At 41.4% G+C, this 16346-nt stretch overlaps 1 protein-coding gene across 1 annotated transcript in view; it reads right to left on the reverse strand.

Moving 5' to 3' along the window:
* The window catches only part of LOC143292926 (catenin beta-like), a 20227-nt gene extending 5626 nt beyond the window's left edge, over positions 1-14601 (reverse strand). The window contains exons 1-12 of the mRNA XM_076603622.1: positions 14456-14601; positions 12504-12579; positions 7902-8032; positions 7141-7264; positions 6585-6772; positions 5708-6012; positions 3681-3885; positions 3159-3303; positions 2594-2697; positions 1881-2087; positions 1135-1389; positions 163-327 (exon numbers count right to left, since the gene is read on the reverse strand). Coding sequence (XP_076459737.1) covers positions 163-327; positions 1135-1389; positions 1881-2087; positions 2594-2697; positions 3159-3303; positions 3681-3885; positions 5708-6012; positions 6585-6772; positions 7141-7264; positions 7902-8032; positions 12504-12549 — 1875 coding nt within the window. The 5' untranslated portion in view covers positions 12550-12579; positions 14456-14601. The remainder of the gene's footprint in view (positions 1-162; positions 328-1134; positions 1390-1880; positions 2088-2593; positions 2698-3158; positions 3304-3680; positions 3886-5707; positions 6013-6584; positions 6773-7140; positions 7265-7901; positions 8033-12503; positions 12580-14455) is intronic.
* Positions 14602-16346: the final 1745 nt, after the last annotated feature.

A 16346-nucleotide genomic window follows, 5' to 3' on the forward strand; every position in this document is an offset into this window, starting at 1 on the left:
AAACTGAACGTTGAAACGTTATATTCTGGCACCATAGAATCCTTACATAACTACACTTCATAGACTTAAAAAAACAAAACAAAAAACCATATTCATTTACCACCTCTTCAAACTAAGTTCATTCCACATTATATGCACACCGCAATAGAGATGTTTGTGTACCTGCACAAAGAGTGGAATGCAGTTGAGGCCACGGATGACAGCCCGGTTATGAGCCTCCCTAGCCAGGATATGAAGGGCTCCTACAGTCCCTTCCACAATCTCCTCCATGCGCACACCATCCACATAGCCCGTCATGGGTGGTCCGTTGGAGCTGATGGAAGCTCGCTGCAATGTCAGAAGGTTGGTAGGGAAAATGCTTTGGTTAACCCACATGTGATGTTCATGTTTCACAGAGTGGTGTGCACTTCACTGATGAAATTATCTGACACCTGTAACATTTGTAAGCTAAATTCAACTGAATAAAGTAACTCACTTTGCATTTATACAAAAATACATAAAAAGAACCTTAAACTTGTTCTCAATATGGAAAGAATGCCAACACAGATCACTTTATAAATTTCTAATACTGCTGTTTTTTAACACAAATATTTTCAGTATTATTTACTTTGTTTAATTAAAGATACTACTGACAGTCATGAAAATAACACTTTCTGTTGATATAGTCAGGGGGGTTATCGGCCGTAGCTACTTTCGTTTTCTCCACATAGGCGGATATTAGTTTGCACAGGACAGGAATGTCAGACCCCTGCCAGAGTCTGCACTATTGGGTCACGGTTAAGTATGTGTAATTAAAATTTCAATCAAATCGTTCACAAAAAGTCTTTCAGCTGATTTTTTTTTTTTAAACTGCTGCCCAGTCACAAGAAAGATATAACCTTAATCTATGTACCAAAACCAGTAAAAGTCATTAAATCCAAACTGATTACTTTTCAAAATAAACTATGGCTGGAAATTAAGGAAAAAACTGTCAACAATATCAAAATACTGGGTGGGACAAACTTTTCTTTATAAAAGGCTTTTGGGAAATAATGAATCTAATTCATCAACAATATAAAAAGTAAAGGCATAATGAATGGGCATAGGCAGGATAGGTTGACAAAGACTGCAGCTAAAAAGGCTCCATATACACACCCTCTGTGTGTCCTGGTGGGCACGGATCAAAAGCTGGACGATACGCGGCAAGGCACCATGCTCCCGGAGTGGCGCATGATTGGCCGGACACAAGGCCAGGTTGCGCACAAGGCCTACCACAGCCTTGATCAGAGGCCAGCGACTAGGGGGGTGCAGCAGCTTCACTAACACAGGCAGTCCATAGTGCAGACGCACTGCATTCTGAGCCATCTCTGCTTCTGGGTGGCGTGATGTCAAGTGACGCAGAGCACACACCTGCAAGCACAGTGCTGAGAAATGACGATCTTAAAACAGGCTGCACCAAACACATGCAAAATCAATACTGCTACATGCCAACTGAAGATATAAAGGAACACACTGCTCATTGAAAAATGAGTTAAGCTGACATGTTATTACTGTGTAACCTTCAAGCAGGAGTTTGAGTGAATGCAAACCTCTTATTGTCAAATCCATGACGCTTTATACTTGAGGACAAGTTATTAACCCCAATCACTTGTTTTTCCAACAAGAAATGAATCTTCTGATCTGTCTTGCATGTGTAATCATGTCTGTATTTGTGCATATATCTTCCTTTCATTGTATCATTCAGTGCTTTGTTTATTGTTAACTTTTAACCTGTTACATAATTTTACTTCAAATGTGTAGATTTTATATGATTCAGGGAATTATCAAAATAAATCTGAGTTAAGGTGCAATGCTTCCTTCAAAGTCAACAATTACAGTGGAAAACCCCCTGATATACTCACAGCGGGTTCAGTGATGTCCTCACGGTCTCCAGCCTGCATGACGGTGCGCACCAGAGCCTCAATACCGCCCACCTGGCATACGATCACCTTGTTGCGCTGGTTGTTGCAGGTCAGGTTGGATAAAATGCCTGCCGCACATGTCACTACATTGATGTCATTGGAGGCCAGGAGCTGAACCAGCATGTGCAGCAAGCCTTCCATGTTGTCCTGGTGACACAGTCACATGTTTCTTAGCCACCACAGACCAGTATTGGTTGATACAATTTCAATGTAATAAACAAAATTGCCATATTGTCACAACAGTTCTTACATCGAGGCATACAGTCAGCTTTCTTAAAAAAATAAACGAAACTGATAAACACTTAATTGAAGAAATACAAAGTGCAAACACACCATCAACAAATACAGAAGAGGTGTAAACACAAAAGCACAGCATTTCAAGTTATCCATTCAAACAGACTGACAAAGAGGAAAACAATTTCAAGTTATCAATAAGAATGCATCTCTTTTGTAATATTCAAACGTAACATTCATTTCACCACAACTTACACAGTATAATAATAAACATAATGTATATATACCACATTCATTACACAGATAAGAGATATGTACAAAAAAACAAAAACAAAAAACAACAACATACATACATACATACATATATATATGAATATATATATATATATATAACAAGTAAAAATATTTCAAAAGCTTACCATTTTAGTTGCTGCATCAGACAAGTTGCGCAAAGACCACAGACAGTTCTGAACCAGACGCTGGCTCTGGTGCCCCAGATGCATGGCAAGGGCCTGCATACCTCCTGAACATGTACAGACATTCTTCCAATTTAGGTGGTGGTTGTTTTTTTGAGAATGAAAGAAATTATACTGTTTCAATCAATAAACATGCATTTTTCATTAAATTACAAATATGTGAAAGAAAAACAAACTCACATCCACACTTGTGTGAAGTATGATTTTTCTGTCTGGTATTTGACTAAAGTATAAAAAATATACACACACATACACACACAATCATACAAAATTCATGTCATGGTATAAACCACAATGACCCCTGCCGGAGTCTGCTCTAGTCGGTCACGGTTAAGTATGTGTAGTTAAACCACAATTCTAATTCTTCAATATTTGTATTTAGTACCAAAACACAACTTAAGTATTTATATCTGTTAAACTATATCGGACATAGAATAGCCAAATGTAAGCACACACACACACACACCTACACCCACATACACTAATCAATCAATTCTGCCAGTCTTACCAGCTTCCACAATAGCTGGCTTGTTGCTAGGACAGACTGACAGCACTTTGAGAACACGAGAGGTGGTCCACAACAGTTTTTCGTAGGTGTAGGACTTCATAATGCGCACCAGTTCCCCCGGGCCTCCACTGGCCAGAATGATGAGCTGTAAAATGCAAATACACATGTAAGTGCACCTTACAGGGTTTGCAGTTTGTGTTCTACTTCTGACAAGCTTTACTGTTAACAAGTCATAGTGGTACAAGATTATCATTGTCAACTTGAAAAAAAAAAAAAAAATGTTGACAGTTTGTTGCCTTGCTCTCACAGTGACCGTGACCCCTCTCTCCATTTTCCATTCCTTTAACTTGTCTGTGGCAACTCTTTCCATTTTCCATTCCTTTAACTTGTCTGTGGAAACTCTTTCCATTTTCCATTCCTTTAACTTGTCTGTGACAAATTTGTGTTAACCAGAAATATCAAAAATGAATATGCAACACTGATTAAGCCAGCTCTAACTTTAGCTGTAACCCACACTCCTACCTTGCTTTCTTGGTTGCCATAGGCCAGTATCTGCAGACAGTCGGTGGTGATTGCCAGAAACTTGACATTGTTGTTCCTCTGCAGCAGGGCTACCATTTTCTGCAAACCCCCAGCAAGGCGCACAGCCATCTTGGAACCTTCCTGATGCAGCAGCAGATTGTGCAGTGTGGTGATGGCGTAGAACAGCACAGATTCCATTGGGGAACTGAGGGCAGGACAAAAACCAGGCCACAATTATAAGAAAGTGAAAGTGAAAATGACAATAAAGAAGAAAGAGAAAGAGGGAAAACATGTCTCAAGGTGGAAATCAGATGCACATATCAACTTTAGTCTTTATAGGAAATTTTCTATCTAAAATTACGTTTAAATAACATACTTACCGTGACCCAACTAGTGCAGACTCCGGCAGGGGTCTGACATTCCTGCCTGTGCAAACTACTATCCGCCTATGCGGAGAAAATGAAACTACGGCCGATAACCTCCCGGAAGTAGGTAACCTCCCCTTTGTCCCGCTGGCTACTGCCCTCTTTTGACAGCAGCCATTATGACTCCTGTCCTATGCTCTCCATACGGCTAAGTTTTTTTTCCGTATTTTCTGTCTGTTGTACTATTAGTATAACACTATCATTTTTTCATGTAACTTTCTTTTCTATTATTATAGAAAACAAACATTTATTTCAACACATGATTATTTTCAAGCACACATCTATTTTTAATATGGCTGCCTACAAATCAACAGAGTGGTGGTCGTGTGTCCATCAAGATCGATGATGACCATCGTTGTCATCCAGCTGGGGGATGGGGGGAGGGTGGTGGTGGGGTGGGGGGAGGATGCTCATGAATCTATCTGTGAATGCGCAGATGGCTGAATAGTCCAATCTGCGCACGAAATGTTCGCTGACAGTTGGGGCAGACAAAGACAGGCATACCATTGTCAGGGAGCTTGTTTGCCCGTGACTTTCTGGCCTGCCTCTTCTGAACAGCTGCAGCAGTCCTGTTGGCCTCGCACAACTTGGCGCCTTTGTGCACAGCAGTGCGCCATTTGTCACGGTCCACTGCAGATTCTTCCCAGGAGTCAGGGTTGATATCAAACGCTTTCAGAGAGACTTTCAGAGTATCTCTGAAGCGCTTCTTCTGACCTCCGTGTGATCACTTCCCTTGTTGCAGCTCGCCATAGAAGAGCCTTTTGGGCAGCCGATGGTCTGGCATGCGCGCCACGTGTCCAGCCCAGCGAAGCTGGGACTTCATCAGGATGGTGAAGATGCTGGGAAGGGTGGCTCCATCGCTGCTCCTGTCGACGAAGAACGACCCTATGGCCTGAGCCGCCTGCGTGCAGGTCTGCGGCTGCGACTGCCAGTGTACCCACACCTGTCGTTTCGTTGCTCGCCTGTCGCCACAGGACATGGGGGTGATGAAATGATGAAGGATGAAAGGTCATTTTGGATGACTGATGACTTGCACGATGAGTTTGTTTAAAGTGAAGAGGAGTTGCGCAACGTCAACCTCACTCTCTTGTCCGGGTCCACCAATTTCCAGTCGCAAGACTAAGTCGAGACGACTGGAGGATGAGCACGGATGCAGTGGATGACCAAGATATCCTTTCGGTGTCTCATCTTGCTCTCTGCACTCCACAGTGCGTTGCTGTAACCGCCTTCCTCTCCGTTGAACCGACAGGTTTCTTCCGCAGATTCTGCCGGATCCAGACTTCGCATGCATGGGTAGACACACCCTGGGGGCCAACTGCGTGTGGCATGCACACAGCACAGTGGAGCTAGATGGCCGTCGGTGGCTCTCCTGAGCCAACGCCCTTTTATGGATCTCCATAAGGGTGTCTAGCCACCCGCCTCACCAGTCCCGGAAGGGAGCGGTGGGAGTGCCGGTTTAGTCGCCGGCAACCTGACCCTAAACAGGTTGTACTGGATTACAGGTTACCAGTAGCAGATCTAATGACCTGACCTGACCTCAACAGAGTAGAAAATAAGAAAATGCAAACATATTCTACAAGGCATGTATTTTTCTTTTCTCACCTCAGCAGCTTCACAAGGGCAGGGATCCCGCCAGACTTGAAGATGGCCAGCAAACCTTGCCTGTGGTGGGACAGGTTGTGCAAGGTTCCTGCTGCACATCGTGTGGTCTCAATGTCCTCTGTGTTGGCCATAGCTCGGATCAAAGCAGCAATCATCTGAGGAGAGTTCATGATGGCGTGACGGCTGGCTTCCTTTTTGGACAGCTGGTGAACCATCATGGCAGCCTGGTAGACCACCACCTGGTCTTCGTCGTTCAGCAGCTTGATCAACTCTGGGATGGCACGTGTGGCAAGGTCTGCATCATCCTGAAAGGCATCATCAACAGTCAGGAAAGCAGACAAATGGACAGAACTTACTGGAGTGCACCAAACAACACACAGTATTAACATATTTTCTACAGAATTTGCGTAATGTCAATTATAAGCAAGCAAAAGATAAAATCAGTAAACACATCAACAGGGAAAATGAATAAACCAAACAGGAATAAATTTAAATGATTTTTTTTTGTTTCATTCAAAAAAGGATGATAATAATGCACTACAACTGAAGACGGGGGAGGGGGGGGGGGATATGTCATGATGCAAAAGAAAACAAGAAAAATCCATGTTTATTTTCTTGTTCTTGTTTTCCTGGTTAAGATACCCGATTTCCCATGTAGGTAATTATATGCCATTGTAAAATGTTCACAGAAACATTTCTTGTAAAATTTGCACTGAACCATATCAATTAAGCAGCAAATTTTTTTTGACAATACAAAATTTTAGTTCTTTAGCATCAACCAGCATCAGATCCATTACACCGATTCATCCCATTACTTCATAAAGCAATAAAACATTTAAACTATGAATGACGAGAACCAATCATTTTCTGACCCTACCTGGTAGTTGATGAGGTTGACAACAGCATGTTTCAACATCTGTGAAGGCTCAGACAATCGCTGAACAGCTGTTGGCTGGTCAGGGTGCACCTGTGTGGATGGAATCTGAACACCCTCTGGCATTGACTCCGGAAACATGGCAGCACGAACACGTTGAGAACGAGTCTGGTTCAGCTGCTGGTTGATCTCTGAACATACAGTAAACTGAACAGTAAGTGTAAGGATTTCAATGACTTGCTTTCTGCAGTTGTATGCCCAACTGTGTGGATTATTACAATATTACAATAAGATGCTTAAAAAGAAAAAGTTTAGCAGATAATTCAGACAGGCTAAACTAAATAATACATAAATTAAGAAAATTTCAGCAGCGCTAAATCAAAATCAGCTGATCGGAATTTGTTCTTAAACCACTCACAAAGGTAATAGAAAATCATTTTCTTCAAATTGCCCCTGCATGTACGTGATTCAAACAAATTATATCTTCCATTGATTTAGCTGTCAAGGAAATTGCACACAGGTACGACAAGCATGAACAAGGTCATGTATGCAAGCTCACCTTCCACCTGCTCAGGCTGAGGAGGGTACTGGTCCGTTAAGCCCCAGTCAAACATCATCTTGGCTGGATCCATGTCCCCATCCTCCAACTCGTCCCCATGCCCTTTGCTGCTGATGGATGGGGCCTGGAAGGACAAAAACCATTCCTGTCATCTGGGTCACTGTGACGGAACACAGGAAAGTTTAAAAACATAAAATTACTTTCCTACTTTTGATAAAAACAAACAGTATAATGGGATGTCAATTTTTATGACTGCTAGATTTCCAATCCCATTAAACTGCACTGATGGTAAGTTTTTGTCATGGTTGATAAACAGAAAATGAGTCCATGTTTCATAGTTTGTTATCAGCCAGTTCAACAAAGAAATGATAAAAGATGTTGTCTTTATTTAAAGCCCAGTCAATACAAAACAAAATAAACCAACCAAACAAAAAATGTTATATTGGTCTACTAATCCCTAAAACTCTTTTCTTGATGCAATTTTTTCTCTCCAAAAATCAAGTATTAGCCACTTTACTGGCATGTGCAGGCAGTGCTGCTTAATTAATAGACCTTTACTACAGTTAATCTCATCTTGTATCATGATCAAGTGCCTTTCAATTAATTTCTAGTAAGGACCTTAGTTTCATGGCGAGTGCCACCAAAGACAACTCACCACACCAAAAAATCTCCATGCATTGGTTTTATTTTTGTTGTTAAAAAAAAGAAGTATTAACCCCCCCCCCCCACCCCCCCAGTAATTTGGCTGTTGTTCAACTTACCTGAGTGGTGGCTCCTGAGTGGATGCCAGAGTCAGCCATGTACTGGTTCTGCTGCCACATCATGGTCTGCTGTTGTTTGTTGTCCACTGGCATGTCTGACAAGTCCATGTAGTTCTGGCCCCCTGGTCCCACTGCAGCATCAAAGTTTCATTTATTCATATTAATATCAATACGATCTTATCTTATCCTTCTCACTCAACATTTTATATATTTGCATATTATAATTCAAGGATAGAACTAGAAGAGAGAACAATTTCAAAATAGTCTTATCAGTACTATAACTGATAATGCCCATCCAAGCATCTCATATTCATATAAATTATATAATACATTAAATCAATTTCTATGGATACATAAATGTATGGTTTTGATGCACATATCAATGCACAGTTGTGGGTTTTATTGGTGATTAATTTGACATGCAGGATTATATAACTTATTCAACCTTAGCAGTAGCAGGTGGGCGCTTCTTTTGTTGTCTCGTTTGTCATTTATCAGATGGATTCCCCTGTCTCCTCTACGAAAGGGCAGTACGTCACAGGTCCTCCTGTCTTCCGAAGAGTATCTGGGCCACTGGGATTGGGTTGGGCCAGGTTTTATCTCGGAATGCTTAGTGGAGAGGGCAGGACTGCAGCAGATGTTCTGTTGTCTGGCTGCCTGTTCTGCAGGGGCACTGCTCTGTGTCGCGGATACGGAGTTTCGTGTATAGGTGGTGTTTCAGGCGGTTGTGGCCTGTCCTGAGCCTGAAAATGGCTACCTGCTCTTGACGAGTCAGCAGGTAGTGCGGGTCTGCTCTGTTGTGGTGTGGATGCTGCTTCCACTTGTTCTGCAGCTTGGCCTTAATGATGGTCCTGGATTCAGAGTACCGTAAAGTTCGGTCTATAAGCCGCAACTTTTTACCCCAGCTTCAACCTCGTAAAGTTCGGTCTATAAGCCGCAACTTTTTACCCCAGCTTCAACCTCTGCGGCTTATACAATGATGTGGCTTATACAGTTATTTGCGGATTTTAACGATCCCGGGAGTGTCACGTTCTCGTCTATTCTTAGCTGCCCTTCAACTCACCAAAATCATGATTTCTGTCCATGAATTTTTGGATGAGTTTCAGGATAGTGTGCTAACTGTTCACATTTTATAAATCAAATCCACACACATTAAAGCCTTCAGATCAGCATTCAGTTCTACTCTGCTCAAGCGTACACCCTCATCATGCCGAAAATGCAACGTTATGCCTATGATGCAGCCTTCTAATTGAAGGCGATCGACCTAGCAGACGACAGTGCAAGCGACGAACCAGCAGTGACCTCCACCTTCATGTTCATGAAGTGAAAGTGAGGCTAAGTCAGTGACAAGATGGTAAAGGAAGCTGTACTGGTTCTCTTCAACTCGGACACTGAAGACAAAGATTTTAGTGGATTCAGTGAGCAGGATGACGTTGAATAAATGTGACTATCCCTAAATTATGGATCTTATTTTCGTTGTGTTTATCTATTATTTTTATGTGGCACTAGCAGTATTTTCGCTTGCTTTTCTTTGTGTTGTTCCCGCTTGTGTTTATTTCATAACCTACAGTATCGACAGCTTTTCTTAGTATCAGTATGTGTTCCGGTACCGGAAATAAGTGTGGCTTATAAACCGGTGTGGCTTATGTATGTATAAAGTTCAATTTTTTCCAAAATTTAGTGGGTGCGGCTTATATACCCGTGCGCTCAATAGACCGAACTTTACAGCAGCTGGTAGACCTGTCTGTCTGCTCTTTTGTAGTGCCTTCCTTTGCCAGGGAGTCAACAGTCTTGTTGCCAAGCACGTTGCAGTGGGAGGGAATCCACTGCAGGGTGACAGTGTGACTTGTGCAGATGGAGGTGAGAGAGGAGGACAGATCGCTGAGTTCTGGATCTCTGCTGGACCAAAGGGCCTGCCAGATAGACAGGGCATCGGTCAGGAAGACAACGTTGTGGGTGGAGTACAGGCTGGCAGCGAGGCAGATCTTTTCTTCTCTGCCTCCTGGATACTGAACAGACTCCTGCCCCTCCGTTCTGAATGGCATCTGCAGCAGAGCCATCGGTGTAGACATGAGTCCTGAACTCTTTGGGGAAATGGGTGTGGAGGTGTTCACAGGTGAGAGACTTTCTTTCAGGGCCGCTTTGGGAATCTTAGGGGCCAACACCAGGGATGCTGCACTGGATGAGGGAGGGGTTCCTTCACTCCAGGCAGGGACGGCAAGACACCAGGGTATCACTTTGGGGGCATGGTCAAGGATATCTTGATTTGCCATTCTAGGATCCTACTCTGGTGTACGAAGCTCCCTCTCTTCAGCCGTCCTTTTTGTTGGCTGGGACAGTCTGTCCTTCATGGGGTGGCCTTGCAACTTGGCAGCCTGGGTCAGGAGTTTGGCGTCTCTGCAGTCCTTAAGGGGCTGGAGCTCTGTGATGGTTTCAAACTCCTGAATTGGCGTAGACCTCATGGCCCCTGTGACGATAGGGGTTGCTTGATTTCTGAACCTTGCTGATCCGTTCAAAGTTGGACTTGGCCATAGTGTCCCATTAAGTCATGCCGTACTCCAGCACTGGCCTGACTCTACTAGTGTACAGCCTACTAAGGGGCATGTTGTCTGCGCCCCATTCTTTTTGACTCACTTGTGTAAACAAAGTGAGTCTATGTTTTAACCCGGTGTTCGGTTGTCTGTGTGTGTGTGTGTGTGTGTGTGTGTGTGTGCGTGCGTGTGTGTGTCCGTGGTAAACTTTAACATAGACATTTTCTCTGCAACTACTTTGTCAGTTGACACCAAATTTGGCATAAAAATAGGAAAAATTCAGTTCTTTCCAGTCATCTTGTTTAAAACAATATTGCGCTTCTGGGATGGGCACAAAAAAATAAAGAATGAAGCCTAATTATACGCAAACTGCATTTACTGTTATATTTATATTTTTTGTATTCTCTAAACTTGGCACTTTGATCTGATATTCTGACCCAACAGCTAGAGCAGTCATTATTATCATTTTTGGCTCAAACAGGAACTTCTTTTGCTAAGCATGGAAGCTTTATTTATTTTGCAAACGTTTTGGTTCAGATAGAAAAAAAGGGAAATTACTATGTAATGCTAGTGGAGTTAATTTGCTTTAAACTGATCTTTCTCATCTTAAACATTACATTTTGAAACAAGAGAGGCAAGGCCTTCAAGACTCACTTGTGATGCACTTTTAAAAAAAAAAAATGCAAGCTTTTATGTATTGAGTATAATTTCAAAATGTAATGTTTAAGATGAGAAAGATCAGTTTAAAGCAAACTAAGTTCCCCAGCAGAGTAATTTCCCTTGTTTTACTGCCGACACCAAAACGTTTGCAATAAATAAAACTTCCACGCTTAGCAAAAGAAGTTCCTGTTTGAACAAAAAATGACAATAATGACAGATCTTTTGTTGGGTCGAATATCAGATCAAAGTGCCAAGTTTAGAGAATACAAAAAATATAAATATAACAGTAAATGCATTATACTCAATATATAAAAAGCTTGGATTTTTTTAAAAGTGTATCACAAGTGAGTCTTGAAGGCCTTGCCTCTCTTGTTATCCCCATTCTCTACCTGAGCCCACCTAGCAGTCTGGCGAAGAAATCCAATGATTTAACGTACGTAAGACGAGACAGAGCGTAAACCTGACAAGATGGCGTGGAGAGCCTTGGCCAAAGGAATGATTAAGCGCTTATAGTTTTTAGAGGCGTTTGATTGGCTGAGAGCGGGTGGGCCCGTCTTTTCACTGTTAGCCGCGCGAAATTTGGCCAAGCAGAGCAAACCAATAGGCCTAGTTTGCATCAGTTTGACATGGTACAGTATATGACACCAAACCAATGATTTAAACCAGATGCTCGCAATCATGCGTTAAACTACTACGGAAGGGAAGTAACTGGAACTAAACTTCCTTCCTCGTACTAGTCATAGGCATGTTAAGTTTTGCTTGGACTAATTTCGAATGGTTAGTTTGGTTTTTATCCAGTTTTCTGCATCAATATGGCAAAACATGAAAGGCTTACTGCACAGGTGGTACTCTGATGAAATTATGATGGAATCTGGCTGCAAATTCAACATGGATGGCGATTTGACTTTACAGAAGCTGACATTTTACTATTTCTGTTTTTAAGTTACAAACAAGTAAAATATTGCATCCATTACCTCCAGACTTCAGCATCTTGTGTCAAAATCATATTTCAATGATTATGTAAAATTGGTAGCTGTTGGTTGAGCAGTTGCTTTAATTTAGTATAAGAATGTGCTTTGAGTGAAGCACCCCTCCCCGTTGATGTAACTAGGCAAAATCATGCCTGGCTGGGATGGATGCAAATGCATGGCTGAAAGGGTAAAGTACTTACACTGAACTTCTTCATTCAAACAAGAAAATGACACATTGTTCAATGTGATTCTGCGGACTGTAAATGTAACTAAGAAAGTAAGAAAAAATACAAATACTGTTCTATGAAATACTTCTAAACATGTAAAATGCTTCTCATATCTGGATAGAACTTTACAAGCTAGTAACATCATGAAAAAAGTATAAAAATAAATGCTCAAAATAATTCATCACAAAAAACAAAAGTTACACAAGAACTTACTTGTGCTGGCTGGGCCAGCAGAAGCATTCATCTGGTAGCTGCTCATGTTCCCACTTTGTCAGTTTCCAAACAATATCTGCAAATCAGATGAAAATTCCAATAACTTCACAAAACAAAGTCAGCTGAAGCTATGCCAAAAACCTCCCCCCTACAATGACAAGGCACATGCACATCACATGCTGACACACAAACACCACAGATGAGACCTTTCACAAAATACTGTCCGAACACTTCATCTATCTGAATTCAACAAAAACAAAAATACCAAAAAGGCAAAATCAAAAAGACATTACTTTCTTACTCATCAAGTATGTCCACTTAAAAGATGTCCTGGACAATCAGATGGGTAGGTATTCAGAACCCTGGTCAGGAAGTTATTGAAACTGCAAGGCATGAAAGTGGACAAAGAACTGCGAGTGTGAGAGTGAATTGTGTTGCTGATTTAAATGTTCAGCAAGTTTATTTTATATGTTTAATTAATTTAATTTTTATATTTTGTCTTGTGTTGATTTAATAACACTGTGATTGTTCAATCACATAGCAATGCATACAGAACAGCTCTTATTTGTGTTAGACACTTATTGTTTGCACTGGAGATTGTCATTATCAGCTGGGCGGAAGAACAAAGGATTACAGAATTTGCTGTTAATCACTTAAAAAGGCTAATCAATATTAATGTGCAACTGATTACATTCGTTCAGAAGCACAATATTTCAGCACTCTCTTTTTATATTAATGTATTATTCACATATGATGTTATTAACACTGACAGCTTAGATAGGGAGGTCAGTCCAGAAATGGCAAATGTTCTTTTTCCCACTTGCTTATATTTCAAACTGTAGACAAGAACATAAGAAGTGAATGTCATGTTGTGTAACAACTGCAACTTAATAATAGCAGAATCTGTCAATCACTATTTTTGCTGAAGCAGCAATGATCTGGAAACAACCCAAAGAAAATCTTGCAGATCCTGAGACAATCAATGAGTTAAAGTGTTCTCTGATCCAGAAATATGGCACATATACAGAATCAGATACTTGCATCCCAATGGGAACTGGGATAGTCAAAGTGGGAAAAAAAGAAAAAGAAAATCTTATGACACTGAATTAGTGAATAGTATCATTCTTTCATCCCCTGTCACGCATAGTATACACACTGTCACTCTGAATCAACACTCAGAAACCCACTTACCCTCAGTCACACATGCAAAATTACAATGATACATGCATACTAATCACTGTCATGATGTATACATTTACCTTAGAAACTAAATTACCTTGTAGATAGATTCACCACTAGTAGTACTAGTAGTACCATCAATCTGTCAAACATTTTCAAAGCTGGTTTAGTATGTGGTCTAAGTGATTGTGTTGAGTGTGTGTGTGTGTGTGTGTGTGTGTGTGTGTGTGTGTGTGTGTGTGTGTGCGTGCGTGTGTGTGTATGTGTGTGTGTCTACGTGCGCACATGCATCACTCATTAATTGTCGTGCTTTATTGTCAATGTGAATGTGTGGGTCACTGTGTACACATTTATTTATAATTACAAAATGCTTGGTCCTGGTTACTCACTCATACTCGCACACTATTCCTAACACACGCACGCCGACACTCTTGTGGAACCACTGCTGTGGAAAGCTTAGGTTCCATTTCAACGTTTTTCACTTTTCAGAAAAAGAAACTTTTCATTTCTCGATGTGGAGGTAGCAGTTCGTATTTATCTAATTATAAAATTTACGGTGAGCTGTGGCATATATAACTTATTCTAGCTCTGCTATAACGAAAACATTGTTCGCAACCTTTAACAATTTAACAACATAAACTAAGTTATTTCAAGCACCAGGCTGCCGTCCCCTGTTATTGGGAAGATCTGCGAAAATTTCAGTTTCTGTACTGCCAGATTTTGTGGATAGTCTTGAGAAAAGATGCACATACAGTAACCCCCAAAGTACTCACCGAAAAAAAGCGTCCCAAAGGGACAGCTCCTCAAAGAATCGAAACTCTTTGCCTGAGTTTGTTTTTAGTTTAGTTACACCCTCCGGACCACCGACTCTTTCAAAATTCCAAGATGGCGTTTCTGTTTTAAGCGGAGTGATTTCGCAGCACCTGCATGAATATCTGAAAATAGTTCTCTCCAAAGCATTAATTTTCTTGTAAGTTTCCTTACAAATACAAATTAAAATGTAATTACCGCCTTTAATTACCGCACAAAAAACTCAGCATTTCATTTTCATGTTCAACACACAAGGCTAACGTATTCATCCCTGTCGCCTACTCAAAATATTGAATGTGTGGGCCTAATGGAAGAGCGTGAGTCGGTCTTCATGGAATGTTGAGGAAGTGACATAAAAGTGTAAGTGCACTCCCTTTTGCAAGAACGCACCCACCGATACGGGTTCATGTGTTGCGGCCGTGAAATCGATGACTGCTCGACCGCGCTCTTTACCGCTGGGAGAAAAACAACAAGAAGTAGGAACAAGTCATATGAATATTGTTTATTGATAACTGATAAACAACAGTAACCTATGCTTTGCAAAAGACACATACGCACATCTTCCAGCTTCCACAGTTCCAGGCAATCCGTCACACTGCTCACCGACAATTTTTTGTCTTTGTTTTTTTCAAAGTCACAAAGTTTGCAGTTGTTGTTTTTAAATGTGAAATATAAAATTAAAAGGGAGGGGCGGGGGTGCACAGAGTAAAAGTAAAGAAATCAGGAAAAATAATTTCTCATGCAACCAGTGTCTTTAACCACGGTCACCCGGCAGAAGCATGCAGTTGACGAGTACCATATTGCAAGCAGAAACCGCTGCAGTATAGTTGCATGTTGACTTAACTGGCCTTGGATTTCCAGTGTTGATGGGTTTGTCAGAGTCGGGTTATATGATTATATCCTGATTTGCTTTTTTTTCCTTTCAATTCGAGTCCCGGGGCCTGCCAGTGCACGACTTTTCTCAGTCCCACCTCAACCACGTTCTCCCCAACCCCACCGACTCCCGCCCCTGCGGCTAGTCAGTGAAAAACCCCAAGGTATCACTGACACCCCCCCCTCCCCTCCCCTCCACCTCTCCCGACAAATCCCTGTCGGCGATTTGTGGACTTTCACTGAGTCACCCCGCTTTTAGGCCACATGCACTCCGAGTCGTCAGTACTGTTCTGTTCAGTGTTGGGCGTTTTTGAAGTCAGTATTTATACTCGGCATTACTCGATCGTGATGAAATTCAGTAGGCCTATCATGATGATTAAATACATTTTATGCATGTTATGTATTAAAACAATGTCGATATCAATGTAATATAATAGATTCTCTCCGGCAGTCTCTCTCTCTCTCTCTCTCTCTCTCTCTCTCTCTCTCTCGCATAAAATTATATTCGGTAAATGCCCTACTTATCTACACCAAACCATTGTCTGCTATGAAACTCGCAACCCTAACTCCCGAAATGCGACTCTTACTCTACCCAAGCCAAGAATAGACCTTTATAAATCGAGTTTGGCATATTCCGGCACGCACTGCTGGAACAGTCTCCCCAAACACCTCAAAGAACCCTTTTCCACCACAACATTCAAAGAGAAACTTGGACAGTACATGCGTGCCGAAAGCCAGACCGAAAATCTGGTATAATATTGTCATGACAATCCTTACAAACTATGTCGAAATGCGTCAATCAGTTGATAACGTATCACGCCATATAATATTATTTCAGAGATTTTCTCTTTACAGTGGACACAAACAAACGAAATCAAACTCTAGTCTGGTCACGTCTACGATTTTGTATACTTACATGTATTACAAATTGTGAACCACCCTCACCCAACTCTTTTTTTTCTTCTTTTTTTTCTTTTTTCC

The sequence above is a fragment of the Babylonia areolata genome, chromosome 18 (genome assembly GCF_041734735.1).
Source record: "Babylonia areolata isolate BAREFJ2019XMU chromosome 18, ASM4173473v1, whole genome shotgun sequence".
Classification (NCBI taxonomy): Eukaryota; Metazoa; Mollusca; class Gastropoda; order Neogastropoda; family Buccinidae; genus Babylonia; species Babylonia areolata.